Source organism: Homarus americanus, unplaced genomic scaffold, assembly GCF_018991925.1.
Source record: "Homarus americanus isolate GMGI-L3 unplaced genomic scaffold, GMGI_Hamer_2.0 scaffold48228, whole genome shotgun sequence".
NCBI classification, from domain to species: domain Eukaryota; kingdom Metazoa; phylum Arthropoda; class Malacostraca; order Decapoda; family Nephropidae; genus Homarus; species Homarus americanus.
The window spans coordinates 230,628-252,183 of NW_024715945.1; the positions used below are offsets into that span (position 1 = coordinate 230,628).

The window sequence follows — 21,556 nt, forward strand, 5'->3', positions numbered from 1 at the left end:
GGGTCTGGGGGACCTGTGGGGTGATGGGGGAGGGTGGGGGCTCTGTGATGGGGGAAGGGGGAGGCTGGGAGTTGTGGGGAGGAAGAATATGAGAGGGGGGAGGGGGTTGTGGGCATATTTATAGCTTGACCTGCTTGCTGTGTCGAGGCTTAAGTCGTATCCTGGCGTGTAATTCTTGCTGGAAATACTCGAGAAATTGGCATTTTTCCGCTTTTTTTTTCTTTTTGGTCGAATTTATTGAAAAAATCTGATTCTACGAGAAATGTTCAGAAATGTGTTTTTTTTTTTGGTACACTTCACATCTCAATACAATGATGGCTTATAAAGTATTGCATCGTTTCAATTGGTGTTTCGAGCAGTGTGTTGAGTCAGTTTCATTTTAATTGAACCCTACAAAGAAAAATATATATATATACAAGTTGTTAGTCAAGTATAATAAAATCAATGTATTCAATCTATAATGTTTTTTGTAGTTTTAAAATGTGTAAAAAAAAATTAATGGGTCACCCTGTATATCATCCCTTGTTGAGTGTCACATGTTATGAATCATCCCTTCTCTGACTCACGGCACACAGCTCGATGCATCAAAGAGGTCGAGTTAGTGGTTCGTGTTTCATATCGCCGCTTCGACCTGTGTGTGTGTGTGTGTGGGGGAGTGTATGTGTGTGTCGTGTTTAAGTTTCATATGAGACGAGAGTTGTCATAAAACATGGTGTGGCAACTCTCGTGCTGGCGCCAATGTGTTGAAATCTCTACTTGCGTGTGTGGTAGAAAATGTTTTAAGAGGGTGTTTCTTAGTTTGTTTGACTTTGAGACGTATGTGTATGTCTGTCTGTGTATTTTTTCTGTCTGTATGTCTGTCTGAGTCATACACATAGTTAGAGACGCAACTACATTGGTTTTAAAACAAGTCATGACAACACACACACACACATACAAAGATGACTGCTACATCACTCCCGATCTCCTCGGTGTGTGAGTGACATTTATGTGAGTGACGTATTCTGAGTATTGTAACGCGGAAGCTTAGGTCTCTCAAAGGTTGTTTCGGTCACTCTCGTCCGTTGAGACACATATAACCTTCAGAAAATTCACAATCTGTATATTAAAATGTCAGGAGCGGCGACAATGGTTAATAATTCACTACGGAGGAAAAGTGTATTACATAGTTGGTTGTCTGAGAGAGGCGAGGAGGAGACTAGAGTGAGTAATGTTGCGAGAACAGCAGCGTCTTGCTGGTTATTTATTCACGTAACAAAAACCAACAAAACTTAAGGTAATCCAGAGACCAAACTCAATTTAGAGAAGATAATGTTAAGACAAATTACTTATTAAAACACCTATTCAGAAAATGTTAATTGATTATAGCTACTATATGACCCCCTCACCTGGGAGGCGATCACTCCACACCGTAGAGCTTGGAGGAGCACCACACGAGAAGGTGTCAATACTTTCGAGTTAGCCCGACTGCAAACCTAGGCAGACAAGCGCCAACACTGGAAATACGCTGCCGTCGCCCCTCCCGCACTAGATGGAGCCCTCCACACGTGAAACATTTGTGAACAACACTGCCGGTTCCGTATCAGCCTTTGTAGTCACCTTAAAACTCACCAACCTAGATGACATCCTTAATACCTCATATCATTGTATCATAGCTGGATGATCGTCATACTCGATTCCGAGTGACAGTAAAGTAGTAGTAAATAGTAATAGTTGTGTGTGTGTGTGCTTTTCTATGTATATTATGTATATTTATATATATATATATATATATATATATATATATATATATATATATATATATATATATATATATATATATATATATATATATATATATATATGTATATATATATATATATATATATATATATATATATATATATATATATATATATATATATATATATATATATATATATATATATATATATGTCAGTCATTTCGTAAAATAAGGCAAAAAAAACGCAGGTAATTGGCAGATTTAACAATATCAAAATTCACATAATCATGAAAATTATGAAATGGATGAAAACAAAAAGTGTTATAACCAAACCATTTCCAGCAGAGCGATCATGACACACCAACACTCAAACACCCACAAAGGCCGTCATTTACACCCACCTAATCTAATTTGAGAAAATATATTATATAACACAAACGTCAAACAAACAACGGGAAAAAAAGATCTGTTTGTTGTAGCGTCAGTGATGGTGGGGAAATTTAATCATTAACAACAACAATTATTATTACCACGATCATAATTGTTATTGTTTCTACCACAATCATAACAATCACTGGGATAGGTTAAAGAATGGTGTGACAACTAACCCATAGCCACTACTGTCTATAGAAGCAGCTATTAGTAATTTAGCAACCACTATTAATACCGCCAGAACAATAGCAATTATCACTACCACCACAATCATCACCACCACAATCACCACCACCACAATCACTACCACCACAATCACCACCACCACAATCACCACCACCACCACCACTACAGACACTACCACCATCATCATCACTACCACCACCACAATCACTACCACCACAATCACTACCACCACAATCTCCTACAATAGTCACCACCACCACCATCACAGATACTACCACCATCATCATCACTACCATCACCACCACCACAATCACCACAACCACCACCACCATAATTACCACCATCACAATCACCACCACCACAATCACCACCACTACCACATTCACAACCACCACCACCACTCAATGCCACCACCATCATCACCACCACCACAGTCACCACCACCACACCACCACAATCACCACCAACACAATCACCACCTACAGTCACACCAACACACCACTCACCACCACCATCACCACCACACTACCACAATCACCACCAATACAATCACCACCACCACTACCACAATCACCACCACCACAGTCCCACCACACTACCACAATCACAACACAATCACACCACCATCATCACCACCACCACTACCACAATCACCACCAACACAATCACCACCACCATCATCACCACCACCACTACAATCACCACCAACACAATCACCACCACCACAGTCACCACCACCACCACAGTCACCACTACCACTACACAATCACCACCACCATCATCACCACCACCACCACAGTCACCACCACTACCACAATCACCACCAACACAATCACCACCAACACCACCACAATCACCATCACCACCAACCTACCATCAACACACACACAAACACTACCACGAATTCTAATGACATATAGACCAATACGCTCCCCTCCCCCCCTTCCCCCTTTCCCCTCCCTCTCCCCCTCCCCCTCCCCCACAGGACCATAAAACACCTGCCTCGACACTACACCTACGACAACTCCAGCAGCCACAGGTATTCACACGAAAAGGTAAAATAATTAATAACCCGCAGAGAATATTCCCACCTGACCTTTCGAGTATTCCCACGCGGGTTCAAGAAGGTGTTATGATCTATCCCTCCATAAGGTCGTTTCTCCTACAGTTTGGTTAGGGTATTTTGGGATTTTTTTAGCGTGTATGAGTTGTTGTGTCTGTGTGGTGGTGAGGGTTTGGGGGGAGGGGGGGATCTATGCTCGTTCATTATCAATAGGAACCAGGAGTTAATGTACAGTGATTGACGGTACTGACAGGAGGTGAGGTGAGGGGGTAAGTGACAGGTGTGGTGAGGTGCGGGGAGGGGAGGGGGTGGGTGACAGATGGGGTGAGGTGAGGGAGGGAGCTGAAGTGAAGTGAGGGAAGGAGGGAGACAGTTGAGGTGAGGTAGGTAAGGTGAGGTGTGGTGAGGGAGGGAGGTGACAGGTGAGATGAGGTGAGGGAGACAGGTAAGGTGACGTGAGGGAGAGGGGCTGGGTGACAGGTGAGGTGAGGTAAAGTGAGGATGACAGCGGAGATGAGGTGAGGGAGGGAGGTAACAGGTGAGGAAAGGAGGTGAAGTGAGGGTGTGTACAAGTGACGGTGAGGTGATCGAGGTTGACAGGTGAGGAAAGTGAGGGAGGGGAGTACCTGGTGATGATCACTTTATTGCCATTTGGCGTGTGTGTGTGTGTTAGTGTGTGTGTGTGTGTTAAATCGGATACACTCAGCACAGCCCACAGACAAACACAGTCTTCACACACACACACACACACACACTCGAGACAGTACAACGGGCAGGCAGGGCGAGCGGGGACGCAGTCACTGAGGCAGCAAATAGAAACACACAATGAATGACCTCAACTTGTGACTCCTCGTGTGTGTGAAACAGGACCAGTGTCTTCGTCCTTTCCCCCATCCTCAACCCGGAGTTAATTACCACGTCTTATGTACGACACCGAGTGAGGGGGGGAGGCGGGGAGGGGGAGCAGGAGGGGGTGGGAGGATTCTAGGAGGCTCTCTCGGAAGGTGAAGGAGACAAGTAGAGATTTGTCTCACTACAGGACCTCGTTAACATGGTAAATATGTTAACACGAGAGATGAGGAGGACTTGGTTGATTTTCACTAACGGGGTAAACTTTTCAATCGGTCGGAGGTAACTGTTTTGGTTTTGTTTTTTCTCTCTCCTTCAGGGTTTGTGTGTGTCTCCAGCTCAATGTATGTCTTACCTGACCTGACTGATGGAGGTTTATTGTGCTCGAAGGAATTTTTTGTTGTTGTTTTTGTTGTTGTTGTTGTTGTGTGATGTGTAGAGTGTCATGTGTGTATCTATCTGTCTATCTATCCCCACCATCCACCATCCACCACCATTGTCCCCAACTGTACCCCACCACTTCACCCCACCCCTACCCCCCCCACCACCCCACCACACCCCCACTCCCCCACACCCCACCCCACCCCACCCCACTCCCACCACCCCACCCCACCCCACCCCACCCCCACCACCCCACCCCCACCCCCCACCACCTCACCACACCCCCACCACCCACACCCCACCCCACTCCCCACCCCACCCACCCCACCCCCACACCCCCACCACACACCCCCACCCCCCACCACCCACCCCCCCCCCCCCAACCCCCCCACCCACCCCCACCACCCCACCCCCCCACCCCCCCCCCACCCCACCCCACACCCCACCCCCCCCCCCACCACCACCCACACCACCCCGTCAGCTATAGAGGGTGAAGTACAAGGAATATATGGTAGCCGTCCAGCCTAGTGGAGAGGGCACCTGCCAAGCACAACCCGGGTTTATGATCTTACTTATGGCGAAGACTTTTATTATATCTGCGATTGACGGCCAGACAGACACAGTGTGGAATAGGAAATAAGGGAGGGGGGAGATGGGGAGGGAGGGAGATGGGGGAGGGAGAGGGAGAGGGGAGGATATGAGATGGGGGAGGAGAGGGGGGAGTTAGGGAGGAAGATAGAGATGAGGGAAGAGGGGGAGATGAGGAGGAGATAGAGAGGGAGAGGTAAGGAGAAGAGGGAGTGAAGGGAAGGAAGATGGTGAAATTGGAGGAAGAGGGAGAGAGTGAGAGAAAATGGGAGAGAAAATGACAAAATATATTACGAATGAACACACAACCATCCCTAACCTTTCTCTTCATCTGTCTCCTTCACCCTTTCTCTCCTCTCCCTTCTCCTCCTCCTCCTATTCTTCCTCCTCCACCTACCCCACAAATCCATCCCTATTCCATCCTCATCCCACACCACACTGTCTCCCTCCCCCCCCTCTTCCTCCTCCTGTGGGGTGCCAACTCAGCGGCCATATCTCCTTCACTTCTTTATTAGGCTGTCGTCTCTTCATGTCAACATTTTGAGAATTCCAATAACACTGTTCTTTATAATGCTTTGGGGGCGCGCTCCCATTCCTCCCACTCCTCCCACTCACCTCCCTCCCTTCCTTTCCTCCCTCTCAACCCCTCCCACCGACGTTGATGGGATTCACCTGGGGGAAGACGTGGATTGAAGGGTCCCTGTAGGATGGAAAGGTCCCTCTGTGGTGGATTGAAGGGTCCCTGTAGGATTGAAGGGTTCTGGTGGTGGATTGAAGGGTCCCTGTAGGATGGAAAGGTCCCTGTAGGATTGAAGGGTCCCTGTGGTGGATTGAAGGTTCCCTGTGGTGGATTGAAGGGTCCCTGTAGGATTGGAAGGGGTCCCTGTGGTGGATTGGAAGGGTCCCTTGTGGTGGATTGAAGAGTTCTGCGGTGGATTGAAGGGTCCCTGTGGTGGATTGAAGGGTCCCTGTGGTGGATTGAAGGGTTCCTGTGGTGGATTGAAGGGTCCCTGTGGTGGATTGAATGGTTCCTGTGGTGGATTGAAGGGTCCCTGTGGTGGATTGAAGGGTTCCTGTGGTGGATTGAAGGGTTCCTGTGGTGGATTGAAGGGTCCCTGTGGTGGATTGAAAGGTGCTGTGGTAGATCATCCGGCCTAGGTGGGAGGTGGTTGGGGAGGAAATTTTGAGTCTTCTTCTTTCTTCCTTCGTCTTCTTTCTTCTTTCTTCTTTCTTCTTGCTTCTTTCTTTTTTCTTCTTTCTTCTTTCTTCTTCTTCCCTCTTCTTCCTTCTTCCTTCTTTCTTCCTCTTCTTCTTTTTTCTTCTTCCTTCTTCCTTCTTCTTCCTTCTTCCTTCCTCTTTCTTCCTTCTTCCTTCTTCTTCCTTCTTTCTTCTTCCTTCTTCCTTCTTCTTCTATCTTTCTTCTTCTTTCTTCTTCCTTCTCTCTTCTTCCTTCTTTCTTCTTCCTTCTCTCTTCTTCCTTCTTCCTTCTTATTTTTTATTTCTTCTTCCATCTTTCTTCTTCTTTCTTCTTTCTTCTTTCTTCTTTCTTCTTTTCTTCTTTCTTCCTCTTTCTTCTTTCTTCCTTCTTCTTCTCCCCCGCTCCTAGCCCCCAGTACTCCACCTTCTTCCATCCTTCCCCCATCGTCTAATTCTCCACATCTTACTCCCTGACTTTTTGCCGTCCTTCCTCCCTCCCTTTTCACTCACTCACTCACTCGCTCACTCACTCACTCCCTTCCTCCATTCCTCCCTTCCTCAAACTCTCCCTCCCCACTACCCTCCCTCTCTCCCTCCCTCCCTCCCTCTCTACCCTCCCTCCTTCCCTCCCTCCTTAAATCGGGTCAGAATCTCCTCTTATAAACACGACCCAAATATATCATAAGGTCGGCCCCTCGTGTACTGTCTCATCATGGTGTTGGATTCTTTATGGCGTTTATACATGTGTCGATGATAGGGGATCTAGTTGCGTGTTTTATGGTGTTAGAATCCATAGTTTGGTGGAGACAGGTGTAGAGCTCCATAGTTTGGTGGAGACAGGTGTAGAGCTCCTTGGCTGGGTGGAGACAGGTGTAGAGCTCCTTGGTGGAGACAGGTGTATAGCTCCTTGGGTTGGTGAAGACAGGTGTATAGCTCCTTGGGTTGGTGGAGACAGGTGTATAGCTCCTTGGGTTGATGAAGACAGGTGTGTATGACCACCAAACTGCATCAAGACAACCACAGCCAAACCTCATTACCACAACCTACCACACTACACCACCAGTACCACAAAGTACCACACTATACCACTACCACACCATCACACCACTACCACACCACCACACCACATCCACATCACTACTATCACACCCCACCAACACTATACACTACCACACCACCACCACCACCACACCACCACCACCACACCACACCACCACCACCACACCACACCACCACACCACACCACCACACCACCACACCACACCACCACCACCACACCACACCACCACTACCACACCACACCACCACCACACACCACACACCACCACTACCACACCACACCACCACTACTACCACACCACTACTACCACATCACACCATCCACATCAACCCGAACGACACTATAAGTACCGAAAGCGACACAATAGAAGGCCACGTGGTCATATTGAGACACCCCCACCACCCCACCACCCCCACCCACCACCACTACACCCCACCCACCCACCCACCCACCCACCCACCCACCCACCCACCACCACTACCACCCCATCCACCCACCCACCCACCCACCCACCACACCCTGAGTCTCTAGTAGTATTACTGTAGTACTCTGAGGTAATTTATACAACGTCTGCAACGAAAGTCCCCATTTTGGAGAGGTTGACTGCTGTAAAACTGTGGGTAATAACATCACCAGCCAGCTTTCTGTTATGGTCCCTCCTCCATGGGAAAAGAGAGAGAGGGAGAGAGAGAGGAATTGAAAAGAAAGGAGGTGAAAATCGAGGAAAAACAGTGTGGGGCTAAAATCCCAGAGATGAAGGCAGGAGTCAGGGGTCGAGGGAGAGTGAGGGGAAGAGGGGGAGGGAAGGGGAAGGAGAGGGAGGGAGGGAGAGGGAGTTAGACAGTGAAGGGATCGAAAGGAGTCAGACACTAAGGGAGGGAAGAATGGAGTTTGACAGGGACGGAGGGAGCCAGGGAAGTATATATGGAGGGAGAGACATTTAGAGAGGAGAAAAGTGCTCAGTGAGGGAGAGAGGCAGGAGAAGCAGAGAGCAAGGGAGGGAAAGAATGAGGGAGAAAAGGAGGAAGGAGGGGGGTTAGGAAGGAGAAGCAGAAAGTGGGGAGGAGGGAGGGAGAGTCAGCAAGGGAGGGGTTGGGGGAGAGTCAGCAAGGGAGGGATGGAGGGAGCGTCAGCGAAGGAGGGAGGAGGTTAGGAGAGAGGGCCCTCACGATCCCCGGCTGTGAGAGGGGTGACAGTATCAGAGAGACACACTCGGGGTCTTCGGCTTGTGTGGATCCTGGATGACTTTGGCAGATTACAAATGTCCGGCGGGCTGGTGTCATTGCTAATTACCATATGTCATTCTTGGCTTTGTCGCAGGCAGGCTGGAGGGAGGGTGTAGGCTGGAGGAGGGAGGGAGGATGGTGTAGGTTGGAGAGAGGAAAGGAGGGAAGGTGTAGGTTGGAGGGAGGGAGGAGGAAGGAAGGTACAGGCTGGAGGAGGAGGGTTGAAGGCAGGCTGGAGGAGGGAGGGTTGGAGGCAGGTTGGAGGAAGAAGGTACAGGCTGAAGGAGGGTGGTTGATGGAGGAAAATACAGGCTGAGAGAGGAAGGTACAGGCTGGAGGAAGAAAGTGCAGGCGAGAGGAGGAAGGTACAGGCTGGAGGTAGCAGGAAGGATGTAGGCTGGAGGGAGCAGGAGGGAGGAGTGTTTGTATGACGCTCTCCTCCTGTGTGTGTGAGTGTGTGTGTGTGTGTGTATGTGTGTGTGTGTGTTTCTGTTTATATAATTATGTTTTTAAATGTATTGTTTGTGTGTTTTAATATTAGAGAAGTGTTTTTTAAAAGTGTTTGGTGGGCCTCGGTGTTCTATTATTGAGTGTTTGTGTTACTGGTTTCTAAAGAATTCTAAAAAAAAAAGGCATATCCTCTTTCCCTTGACTAGAAAAACAATATATATTCAAAGGTTTCTAAATATACAAACAAATCAGCTCAATTTATCTAGAAAACAACACAAATATCCAAGGTTTCTAAGTCAGATCCTCACGTCTATGATTCCAGAAATAACTCTGTATATTGGTCTCTAGAAACCAAATACCCTAGACACCAAGTCCTCGTAGTGGTATTAGAAAACATCCAGGACTTGTTGTCTTGTCGTCCGTCTTAAGTAGAAGAGCAACTCCCTAGGGTGGGACATGAGGGGGGGTCGGCTAGTCATCGTTTACTGAGGGCAGGAAGGATGGCGGGGAGGAGAGGAGAAGGGCAGGGGGCACACAGGAGGGTGGAGAGGAGGGAGGGGTGGAGGGCGGGAAGGATAATGGAGCGGAGCAGAAAAGGACAGGAGGTACAGAGGAAGGTGGGGAGGATATTGGGTGAGAAAGGTTGAGAGAGGAGGTTGAGGAGCTAAGAACATAAGAATGGAGGAAACTGCAGCGGGCCTATTACTGATACTGAGTAGTCCCGTTTACACCCACTCCATCGCTCATATATCCATCCAACCTATGTTTGAAGCTATCCGGCGTATTCGAGTTAATGATGATGTTTGGTAAATTGTTCCAACTCCGTCCACTACTCTATTTCCAAACTAGTGTTTACCTATCTCGCGCCTAAATCTAAATTTGTCTAATTTAAAACTATTGCTACGAGTTCTCTCCCTGTTGGATAAGTTAAGGAGGAGAGGTAAGGTCTGAGTGACGGAGGGTGAGGAGAGGAGAACCCTTAAGGTCTTGAACGGCACCTGCTGTGTGTGTGTGTGTGTGTGTGAAGTAACGCTGGCGGGCAACTGAAAAGGTATAAGGATATCTTAAAACTTGTAAAAGTGCCAAATCGACCCCCTCACCTGGGAGACGATTACTCCACACCGTAACGCTTGGAGGAGCACCACACGAGAAGGTGTCAATACTTTCGAGTTAGCCCGTCCCTCCCGCACTAGAAGTATCCCTCCACACGTGCAACATCTGTGATCAACACTGCCGGTCCCGTATCGGCCTCTCGAGTCACCTCAGAACTCACCAACGAAGGTGACATCCTTAATAACTCATATCGTTGTATCATAGCTGGATGATCGTCATACTCGATTCCGAGTGACAGTAAAGTAGCAGTAGTTTGTGGATAAATTCCTCCACCGGATAAAATACCAGAAGGAATAATTATCGCATTACTGTATTGAGAAACTAGTAGTAGCTATAGTAGTAGTAGCATAGCAATAATAGTAGTAACATTAATAGTAGTAATAATAGTAGCTGTAGTAGTAGTAGCAGTAGTAGCAGCATAGCATTAATAGTAACAATATTAGTAGTAGTAGTAGTACCAAATTACTGATGATAGATAATTGTTTATAAATGGTAATGCGGTTTTCCTATTGGCTGAACGGTTGCTAATGGCTTGTTTCATATATTGTTGTAAATGGAAACATGATTGATATGTGTGTGTGGCATACCGTGATGTAATGCGGTGCTGTGGTGATTTTGGGGGCTGTAATTGTTATTGCAGTAGATGTAGTTGTTGTAGTTGTTGTAGTAGTAACCATCGCTGTTGTTGTCGTAGTAATAATTTTAGTAGTAATTGTTGTTGTAGTATTGTTTTGTAATAGTTGCTGTATTGATCAAAATAGTAGAAGTAGTAGTAGTAGTAGTGGTAGTAGTAGTAGTACCTATCCCGTCATTACAGATGGCAGGTAAGGCCATTCTAAATGGATATACTTTTTCCTCCACTCGTTCAACTGTCTCCTAATTGGCTATTTCATGGTGAGGTGACTCCTTATCAATAGTAAGGGAGGGGTACTCTCTCTCTCTCTCTCTCTCTCACACACACACTACGGTTATCTCACCAGTCCAGACACCGTAACTATTATGAGGCTTTTCGTCTCGGCTAACTACCCTTGATTGGCCAATAGGAGATGATTAGGCCGCCCCTCCACCAATCACCACGTCGCATGATTTACCGACTAATGATTGGTGCTGTCAGCTGCTGGTCCGGTCAACACGTCAGAGAGGATGAGTTGAGTGTATTGATTGTGATGGTGATGGTGATTGATTGGTGATGGTGACTGGTTGTGATGGTGACTGGTTGTGATGGTGACTGGTTGTGATGGTGACTGTGATAGTGACTGATTATGATGGTGACTAAGTGTGATGGTGACTGAGTGTGATGGTGACTAAGTGTGGTGATTAAGTGTGATGGTGACTAAGTGTGATGGTGACTATGTGATGGTGACTATGTGAAGGTGAGTGAGTGTGATGGTGACTAAGTGTGATGGTGACTGAGTGTGATGGTGACTATGTGTTGGTGACTATGTGTTAAGGACTATGTGATGGTGACTAAGGTGATGGTGACTCATGTGAAGGTGAGGGAGTGTGATGGTGACTAAGTGATGGTGACTAAGTGTGATGGTGACTATGTGTTGTGACTACATGATGGTGACTAAGGTGATGGTGACTAAGTGTGATGGTGACTAAGTGATGGTGACTAAAGTGTGTTGGTGACTAAGGTGTTGGTGACTACGTGTGTTGGTGACTAAGGTGTTGGTGATAATGCGTTGGTGACTAAGTGTGATGGTGACTATGTGATGGTGACTAAGTGTGATGGTGACTAAGGTGATGGTGACTAGAAGGACTAAGTGTGATGGTGACTATGTGATGGTGACTGAGTGTAAAGGTGAGTGAGTGTGATGGTGACTAAGTGTGATGGTGACTAAGGTGTTGGTGACTACGTGTGTTGGTGACATGTGTTGTGACTAATGCGTTGGTGACTATGTGATGGTGACTAAGGTGATGGGACTAAGGTGATGGTGACTAAGTGTGTTGGTGACTATGTGATGGTGACTAATGTGTTGGTGACTAAGGTGTTTGACTGGTGACATGTGGACTAAGTGTGTTGGTGACTAAGTGTGATGGTGACCAAGGTGATGATGGTGACTAAGGTGATGGCGACTGTGATGGTGACTATGTGATGATGATTAAGTGTGTTGGTGACTAAGTGTGTGACTATGTGATAGTGACTATGTGATGGCGACTGTGATGGTGACTATGTGATGGTGACTAAGTTGACTAGGTGATGGTGACTAAGTGTGATAGTGACTAAGTGATGGCGACTGTGATGGTGACTATGTGATAGTGACTAAGTGTGATGGCGACTGTGATGGTGACTAAGATAGTGACTAAGTGTGATGGCGACTGTGATTGACTATGTGATGGTGACTAAGTGTGATAGTGACTAAGTGTGATGGCGACTGTGATGGTGACTAAGTGTGTTGGTGACTAAGGTGTTGGTGACTAATGTGATGGTGACTAATGTGATGGTGACTATGTGATGGTGACTAAGTGTGATGGTGACTAAGTGTGATGATGATTAAGTGTGTTTGTGACTGTGTGATAGTGACTAAGTGATGGCGACTGTGATGGTGACTAAGTGTGATGGTGACTAAGTGTGATGGTGACTAAGTGTGATGGTGACTGTGATGGTGACTAAGTGTGATGGCGACTGTGATAGTGATTAAGTGTGATGGTGACTAAGTGTGTTGGTGACTAAGTGTGATGGTGACTAAGTGTGATGGTGACTAAGTGTGATGGTGACTAAGTGTGATGGTGACTAAGTGTGATGGTGACTAAGTGTGCGACTGTGATGGTGACTAAAGTGTGATGGTGACTAAGTGTGTTGGTGACTAAGTGTGTTGGTGACTAAGTGTGATGGTGACTAAGTGTGATGGTGACTAAGTGTGATGGTGACTAAGTGTGATGGTGACTAAGTGTGATGGTGACTAAGTGTGTTGGTGACTAAGTGTGTTGGTGACTAAGTGTGTTGGTGACTAAGTGTGTTGGTGACTAAGTGTGATGGTGACTAAGTGTGATGGTGACTAAGTGATGGTGACTAAGTGTGTTGGTGACTAAGTGTGTTGGTGACTCAGTGTGATGGTGACTAAGTGTGATGGCGACTGTGATGGTGACAGTGTGATGGTGACTAAGTGTGATGGTGACTAAGTGTGATAGTGACTAAGTGTGATGGTGACTAAGTGTGTTGGTGACTAAGTGTGTTGGTGACTAAGTGTGATGGTGACTAAGTGTGATGGTGACTAAGTGTTTGGTGACTAAGTGTGATGGTGACTAAGTGTGATGGTGACTAAGTGTGATGGCGACTGTGTTGGTGACTAAGTGTGATGGTGACTAAGTGTGATGGTGACTAGTGTGTTGGTGACTAAGTGTGTTTGTGACTAAGTGTGATGGTGACTAAGTGTGATGGTGACTAAGTGTGTTGGTGACTAAGTGTGTTGGTGACTAAGTGTGTTGGTGACTAAGTGTGATGGTGACTAAGTGTGATGGTGACTAAGTGTGTTGGTGATTAAGTGTGATGGTGACTAAGTGTGTTGGTGACTAAGTGTGATGGTGACTAAGTGTGATTGTGACTGAATGTGATGATGACAGATTGTGCTGGTAACTAATTGTGTGATGGTGACTGTGTGTGATGGTGACTATGTGTGATGATAACTGATTGTGTGATGGTGACTGAGTGTGATGGTGACTATGTGTGATGGTGACTAACTGTGATGGTGACTGATAGTGCCGTCATAACCAGACGGTGAAGATAGTGCAGTGATGATAATGATGTGAGTGTGGCATATTGATAATGATTCACTATCTCCTCCTCTTCCTCTCTACCTGCTCTTATATCATTGGTATTGATATGATCTCTCTCTCTCTCTCTCTCTCTCTCTCTCATCGTTATCGCCATCTGTGGGGTTCCTCCTCATTTTCAGCACCTGTACCCTCTTCCGCTCCCCTTCCTCCCTTCCTCCTTTCCTATCTTTCTCCTCCTTCCCCCTCCTTCTCCCTTCTTCCCTACGTTATCATGGTGTGTGTAGCCCCTCGTCATCATCATCATCATCATCAACTCCCCTCTCCCCCTTCTTGCCTCTCTCTCTCTCTCTCTCTCTCCTCTCTCTCTCTCTCTCTCTCTCTCTCTCTCTCTCTCTCTCTCTCTCTCTCTCTTTCTCAATCTCTCTCTTTGCCTCTTCCCCATCTTCTCCTTCCTTGTCCTGTCTTCCCCTAATATCCCTCGTCTCTCCTTCCTTGTTTCTCTCCCTTTTTGCTTCCCCTCACCCTTCCCTCCTCCCCTCCCTGCTTCTTCCATCACCCTCCCAGTTTCCCTTCTTCCTCCCTCCTCTCTCTCTCTCTCTCTCTCTCTCTCTCTCTCTCTCTCTCTCTCTTTCCTCTCCTTCACCTCTTTCTTCTCTTCCTTCCGTTTCCTATTTTGTTTTTTCCTTCTGGTCTCTTCTCCTTCCCTATTCTCTCCCTATCTACGTACGTTATCCTGGTCTTTATCTCCCTCTTTCTCCGTTTCTTTTGTTTCCCCTTTCCTCCTCTTCCTCTTCTCTTCTCCTCCTCTTCGTGTCCTCGTTATCGGTGTGTGTGTCGTCGTCTTCATCACCTGCATACTCATAACACTGTGGTAACGACCCTATCCCGACGTAATTTCTCCAAAACTCCTCCTTTAGCCGTCCTCTTCCTCCTCCTCCTCCCCTCCTCCTCCTCCCCCTCTTCCTCCTCCTCTTTCTCCCCCACCCCTTCTTCTTTCCTCTCCTTCTCCTCCCCTGTTTTCTTCTCTACCACCCATTCTTCCTCCTCTTCCCTCTCTTAATCTTTCTCCTTCCTCTCCTCCTCCCACCCCTCTCCTCATCCTTCCCCTCCCCCCTTCCCCTCCCCTTCCCTCTCTCCCTCTCCCTCTCCTCTCCCTGTCCCTAATCCCTCTCCCACCACTCTCTCCTCCCCTCTCCCCTCCTCTCCCTCTCCCTAATCCCTCTCCCCCACCCTCCTCTTCTCCCTCTCTCCCCTCTTCAATAAATAGATTTGTAATAACAGAGTGGGGAACTAACGGCAGGGGTAATCAATGTGGATTCTTCTATATAAGTCCTCCCCCTCCTCTTCCTCCTCCTCCTCCTCTTCCTCTTCCTCCTCCTCCTCCTCCCCTCTTCCTCCTCCTTGTTTCTGTTACTTAATACTGTGTCTCATATCTTCCTCACCTCTCTCTCTCTCTCTCTCTCTCTCTCTCTCTCTCTCTCTCTCACCATCACCTTATCAACCTTTACAAATTTTTACCCGATCAATTCCTTTACCTCATCCATTCATCCATCCATCAATTCCTTCATCCATCTACCCATTCATCCATCTACTCATCCATCCATCTAGCCATCTATTCATTTATCTATCCATCCATCTACTCATCCATCTATCTTGCCATCTATTCATCCATCAATTCCCTCTCCCTATCCATTCATCCTCACCGTCTTGTGGAATTTGGCTGCCACTCCCCTCCTCCCTCCCATCCCCTCTCCCTCCCTCCCCTCCCATCCTCTCCTCCCTCCCCATCCTCCTCCTCCTCCTCCTCCCCATCCCCCCTCCTCCCTCCTCCCCATCCCCTCTCCTCCTCCTCCTCCCTCCCTCCCTCCCTCCCTCCCATCCCCTCTCCCTCCCTCCCATCCCCTCTCCCTCCCTCCCATCCCCCCCTCCCTCCCTCCCTCCCCCTTGATGGAGAATTCATTTTAAGCTGAACGAAATGTGTTTAGGAGGAATGGAGGGAGGGAAGAGGGAAGGAAGGAGACAGGGAGGGAGGGAGAATGAAGGGGGGGGGGAGGGAGTCGAGTCATGCATCTTACCTACAATTGACAATAACAGTCCCTCTGAACACTCCTCTGTGGCGTTATAATATCTGTCAAGGGTTATCTTACGGCGTTTTCTTATTGTTTAGTGAATTTTCATATTATTTTTTTCTTGTTTTTAGTGTCGGAGGTTCTCTCTCTTGGGCAGGGAAAGAGTTTTTGTTGTTGTTGTTGTTGTTGTTGTTATGTTTCGTTTTTGTTTTGCTTTTTGGGGGAAGGGTGTTTTCTTGTGTGTTTGTATGTTTGTTTGTTTCTTTTGTTTGTTGTTTGCATCTTGTGATACTTGGGTATTTTTTATACTTCTTCTTCTTCTTCTTCTTCTTCTTCTTCTTCTTCTTCTTCTTCGCTGTTTCATTGTTGTCTTATCGTCCTCGTCATCATTTTCGTCGTGTCAACATCATCATCATCTTACCATCATTACCAACATCACCACCACCACCACCACCATCACCACCACCACCACCACCATCATCATCATCATCATCATCAGGCCGCAATAATCATCTTCCATATTAACATAATCACGGGTCATTATCACCATTCCCATCCTCTCACTTTCACACATTCCCGCGCCAGATCTGGGTAAAAAAAAAGAGCCCTGCCGTCTGTGTTAATGCTCAGATCAATATCAATTTCAGAAATCACGGAATTTTACATAACTTGTTCCCGTTTTTAATATATCCCTCCCCCACATCACACACGCGTCAAAGCTACAAATTGTTCCCGCCATTTCCGTCATATTGGTTTGAATTTTTCACCGTTTTTACGCGCGCATATTTCTGGCGGGAACCTTCCATAAGGCACACCTGTAGCCACCCCATTTACATACATCAGCACGCGTCCCGTTCCCCTCGCTCTGACTGTGACTTTGACTCCGTCCGCTCACCTACTCTCCCTAGTATAGCTCGTCGCTGTGATCGTCAACCTTCGTCTAATACGGATAAGGACGTAATTAAGCTGTGACTAACGACTCAGATTATCTAGGTTGGTAAAGAATGAAGCTTAAGCTGTTCCATAGCGTCGCCAGGGAGCTCCGGACGAGTTGGATATCACCATCAACACACGCTTGGTCAGCGGCAAAAATTATAACGTTAACAATCCATATAGGAAGCCCATATAGGATTGTTGTCGTGCCTTTATATTAATCGCTCGTGATATATGGAGGTTTGGGGGTGGGGGAGGGGGGGGGGAGTCGGTCCAGAGCCTCTAAAACCTGTCTTAGGCTTCCGGTAAAGTTGAGGGATCGGAAGACAACGGACCAATAGCCACTGTGAAAAGAAAGAAATCGCTGCTGGTCAGAAGTTGGGGCGTTACTTCAGTCAAAGGCCATGATGGAGGAGGGGAGGACGACCCATGTTCATTCAATTTGTTATTGGGGTTTTCAGACCGTAATTTCTTCTCGATATTTAGGGATTTGTCAACAGCTGTGAGCATGTTATACCCAGGCTTCACTCTGTGTGTGTGTGGGATAGGTGGGTAGGTGTGTGGTGGTTGGATGGATGAGTAGGTGAAGGTGGGTGGTGGGGTAGGTGTGCAGGAGAAATAGGGTGTGGGTGTGGGAAGATGGCCGCCCACTAGCCACGCATCACACGTCAAAACAATAAACAATATTCTTCTTTCATTTCCCTCACGACGCCCATGGGGAGGAAGGAAGAAAAGGGAAGAAGGAAGTGAGGGAGGAAGAAAGGGGATAAGGAGTGAAGGAGGAAAGGAAGAGGGGTGAAGAAGTGGGGAGGGAGGGGAAGAAAGGTGAAAAGGAGAGGGAAGGGAAGGAAGAAAGCAAAGGGGTAAGTCTAATATTCTCCTCAAAATATTCAATAAACTATGAGGAGTGAGGGAGGGAGAAGGAGGGAGGTGGGGGAGGAGAGTGGGGAGGAAGAGAGAGATGGGGAGGGAACAAGAGGGAGAGTAATGGGGAGAGGAAAAGGTAATATTTCCTCCAAAATATTCAGCATTCATGAGGGAGGGAGGGAGGGAGGGAGGGAGGGAGGGAGAGGGGCGGGACGGGGGGACTATCGGAGAAGGGATGGTCAGAAGAAGGAGGGAGAGCAAGAAGGAGAATGATGGGGGAGGGAGGGAGGGTGTCTAATCTTCCCTTCAAAATATGTAGGCATCCTTATGGAAAGGAAGGAGGGAGGAGTGAGGGATGAAGGAGGAGAGAGAGAGGAGTAGGGGTGACGAGCCTAATAGGAATATCACTTATAAAATGGCCTCAACTTAATGGAATTCTTGGGTTCACAAGGCGGACACCTGAGAGTGGTGGTGGCTGTCCTGGGAATAGTAAGGGACGACCCAGCTCTTCCCGCAGCTGTGAGTGAGAGTTCTACCTCCCTCCCTCCTTCCCTCCCTCCCTGGCTATCAGTCTTGTCTCTCTATTTGTCTGTGCATGAAGGTGAGTCTTTGTTGGTGGTGGTGGGTCGAAGCTTACCAGAGAAGAAAAATAACTCTTTATATATATATATGATTTATTTTTTTTTTTTATATACTTCGTACCCTAAGTTAAAGAGAGGATTCAGTGAGTCTTAAGTTTCGAATCAGTGTCGGAGATTGTGGTGTTTCGAAGCCCAAGTCTCTGAATTAATGTGGCATTGAGGTGAGTGTATAGTTCCTCCCCCTCACCACACTAGCCACTGTTGTGTTTATATTGTCCCCTGAAGCTGTTGAGTGTCGTGATGCTGCAGTGGCGAACAACAGCAGTGAGAAATAAACAGTACGGCAGAGATGACTGTGTCGGAGTGTTAACTGGCAGTGAATATGTGAACTGGTTGTGTTTTACCAGTCTTTTAGTTAGCAGAGTTAATATTTACAAGTTGCCATCCACGAAATTTTATACTGATACATATATAAAGAGATAAAAAAGTCATACTTTATAGTGCTTTCGGGGGAAATCCAGTGTTTATTTATTACTCAGCCAATCAGCGGAAGTTTGGATGTCACGTGATACTTGTGAGCCAATCAGAGGATGATTTGTGAGCAATATAACGCTCTGGAATTCGAAATGGGTAGTTGGAACACGGCGACTGTGTGTGAGCGTTGCTCCTGGCCGGAGTGTCGCGTAATTCAGTGAGATTTTGAGAACGAAGCCGCAGCTGTTGACATCTTCAGGACTCATGGTGTTCTCCCTTCTTCAATCGTGTGTCCAAGGTGTGATTCAGACTGCCAGTATCGTGAAGGTCTACTTACTTGGTATTACAGTAAGCGACAGACACTCCCCAAGGTAAGCTTTTAACACGCCAGGGGGCCATGGCTAGGAGGTTAGGTCAGGCCCTCCTGGTTTCTCTAGTTAGCAGGTTTCGTAAGTTTTCGTTTCGTAATTTTTTTGCGTGTTTTTAACCCATAATTTTTTTCTACTTCAAAGCCCCGCCCACACGATATGTTACACAATAAAACCTTTTTTCCGTAGTAATTTCCGTATATAGCAACTTCTAAATATTCACCCGTTGCTCTTCTTTGTCCTTCATGACAGATGAGTCGATGAGTGTCGTGTTGATTTAGTCGAGGTAAAGATTATAGTCGCTGGATGTCTTGGTCGTCAGAGTCTGTTAGGTAGAGCCTCTCGTAGTGATGTAAGATTAGTGGAAATATCTACACTTTTCGGAGATTTTCAGAATTTTCTATGAAGCTAAAGTGAAATCAATTAGTATGTGTGGTTATGGCAGGTGAGAGAGGACTGAAATGTAGGGTCAAGTCTCGTAAAAAAAAAAAAAAAAAGGTGAAGGTGTAGAAGAGGGTGACCACCAGAAGGAATTGTCCGAATTGGTTGATTTTTTCCACACACTAATATGATAATGAACACACAGAAACGGAAACGACAATGCATAGAACCTAATAGAACCTGACCTAACCTACCCAACCTATGGGTTAGTTAGGTCAGGTTCTATTAGGCTCTATGCATTATCGTGTTAATTTGTGTGTTAAACAACTTACCTTATGTACTGAGGTTGATATACATCAACAATGGCGAGGAGGAATACGTGAAAGCGTTCACCATCATTTAGGAAACGACTCTTGAAGAGGGATTCAGGGAGGTAAACAACAAAAATGGCGCCGGGAGGAGAATTGTGAAGCGGGATAGAGTAAATAAAAGATTGTCAGGTTCTATTTGGTTCTATACATTGTCGTTTGCGTTCCTGTGTGTTCATTATCATGATATTAGTGTGTGGAAAAAATCAACCAATTCGGACAATTCCTTCTGGTGGTCACCCTCTTCTACACCTTTACCCCCCCAAAAGGTCAATTTATGATAGTAGTCAGGTTTCGATTTTCCATAAAAATACGTTACCCACATACAGTAGTTCAGACTATTCTAAGACAATTTTCTTCAATGACGTTTCAGTCAGAAATTTATATTTTTCGAGTATTGTAATAGATAAAATTACCAACAATGTTAATTGTTTAAAGTGGGCAGGGCTTTGAAGTTGAGGGAAAATGTGGGGTAAAATACTAAAAATTATACCAAACAAACCTTTGAAAGCCTTGTTTAACGTTTCCTAACTTGTAAAAACTTTAAGAATCGCGGTAAAACTGCAGTTTCGGACAATATGGATCTCGAGTTGAGCAATGTACTTTTCCGATGTTTTAGACAATTTTAAGACATTTTTCTTCTATGACGTTTCCCTCGCAAATTATTTAAATATACCGGGGGATCCAGGGGGTCGGAGCCCCCCCCCCCTGTTAGGTGGTTAGGTTAGGTCATTTTAGGTCATTTGCGACGGAAACGTCATAGAAGAAAAGTGTCTAAGAATAGTTTGAACTTCGTGAAAAACGTATTTATATGGAAAATTGGGACCTAACTATTATCATAAATTAACCACCCAAAAACTGTAGTAATGTTTCCCAAGACCTAGGAGACTACTGCGCTAGAACACATACAACAACACGATGGCATAACAAAATGTTACATGACCCTACGATCATGAATTACATTTTAATTGAAGTCATAGCTATTAAATTAACTTTGGTTAGTTTAGTTTATTTCATGTCATAAATATTTTACCACCGTAGCCTCCCACCCCGCGCCGAGGGTGAGAACATCAAGGAATAGTACAAACAAACTCGTGACGCTCGTCTTTTGTTTCATCGTGTTTACTTACCAAATGATGCCGCTCTGTGAATCATAATTATACGCTCTTAGCAATATTTGTTTGTTATTTACATCATTTTATTTTTAGTCTTAAATTACTTATTTATTTATATGGTATTTTAAATTTATTTTATTAATTTATTTTCACTGTGGCAGTACAACACTTAGTACTTAGACACGGCGGTCATGCAGTATTTCACTCCTGTTGACTCCATTGTTGCCGGTTAGAGAGAGCGAGAGAGATCTTTTGCCACAAGGGCGGTTTTTCATTCAGGTCGTTCATTTGTGCCAGTATCCAGGAGGTTCCTGACATTCCATGCAGCGACCATCAGAGGTTGTATAGTTTGTTTTTGTTTTGATCTCTGATTTTGATTGTGCTTTCGACCGCCTACGGATGACCTTACTGG

The 21,556-nt window shown here is 46.2% G+C and overlaps 1 protein-coding gene across 1 annotated transcript; it reads right to left on the bottom strand.

The window, feature by feature from the left end:
• Positions 1-5,890: 5,890 nt before the first annotated feature.
• LOC121857990 (merozoite surface protein CMZ-8-like) lies at positions 5,891-7,862 on the bottom strand. Its single transcript, XM_042354223.1, has 2 exons — positions 7,830-7,862; positions 5,891-6,337 (listed from the first exon to the last, which is right to left on the bottom strand). The coding sequence occupies exons 1-2, from the start codon at positions 7,860-7,862 to the stop codon at positions 5,891-5,893; spliced, it is 480 nt and encodes a 159-aa protein (XP_042210157.1).
• Positions 7,863-21,556: the final 13,694 nt, after the last annotated feature.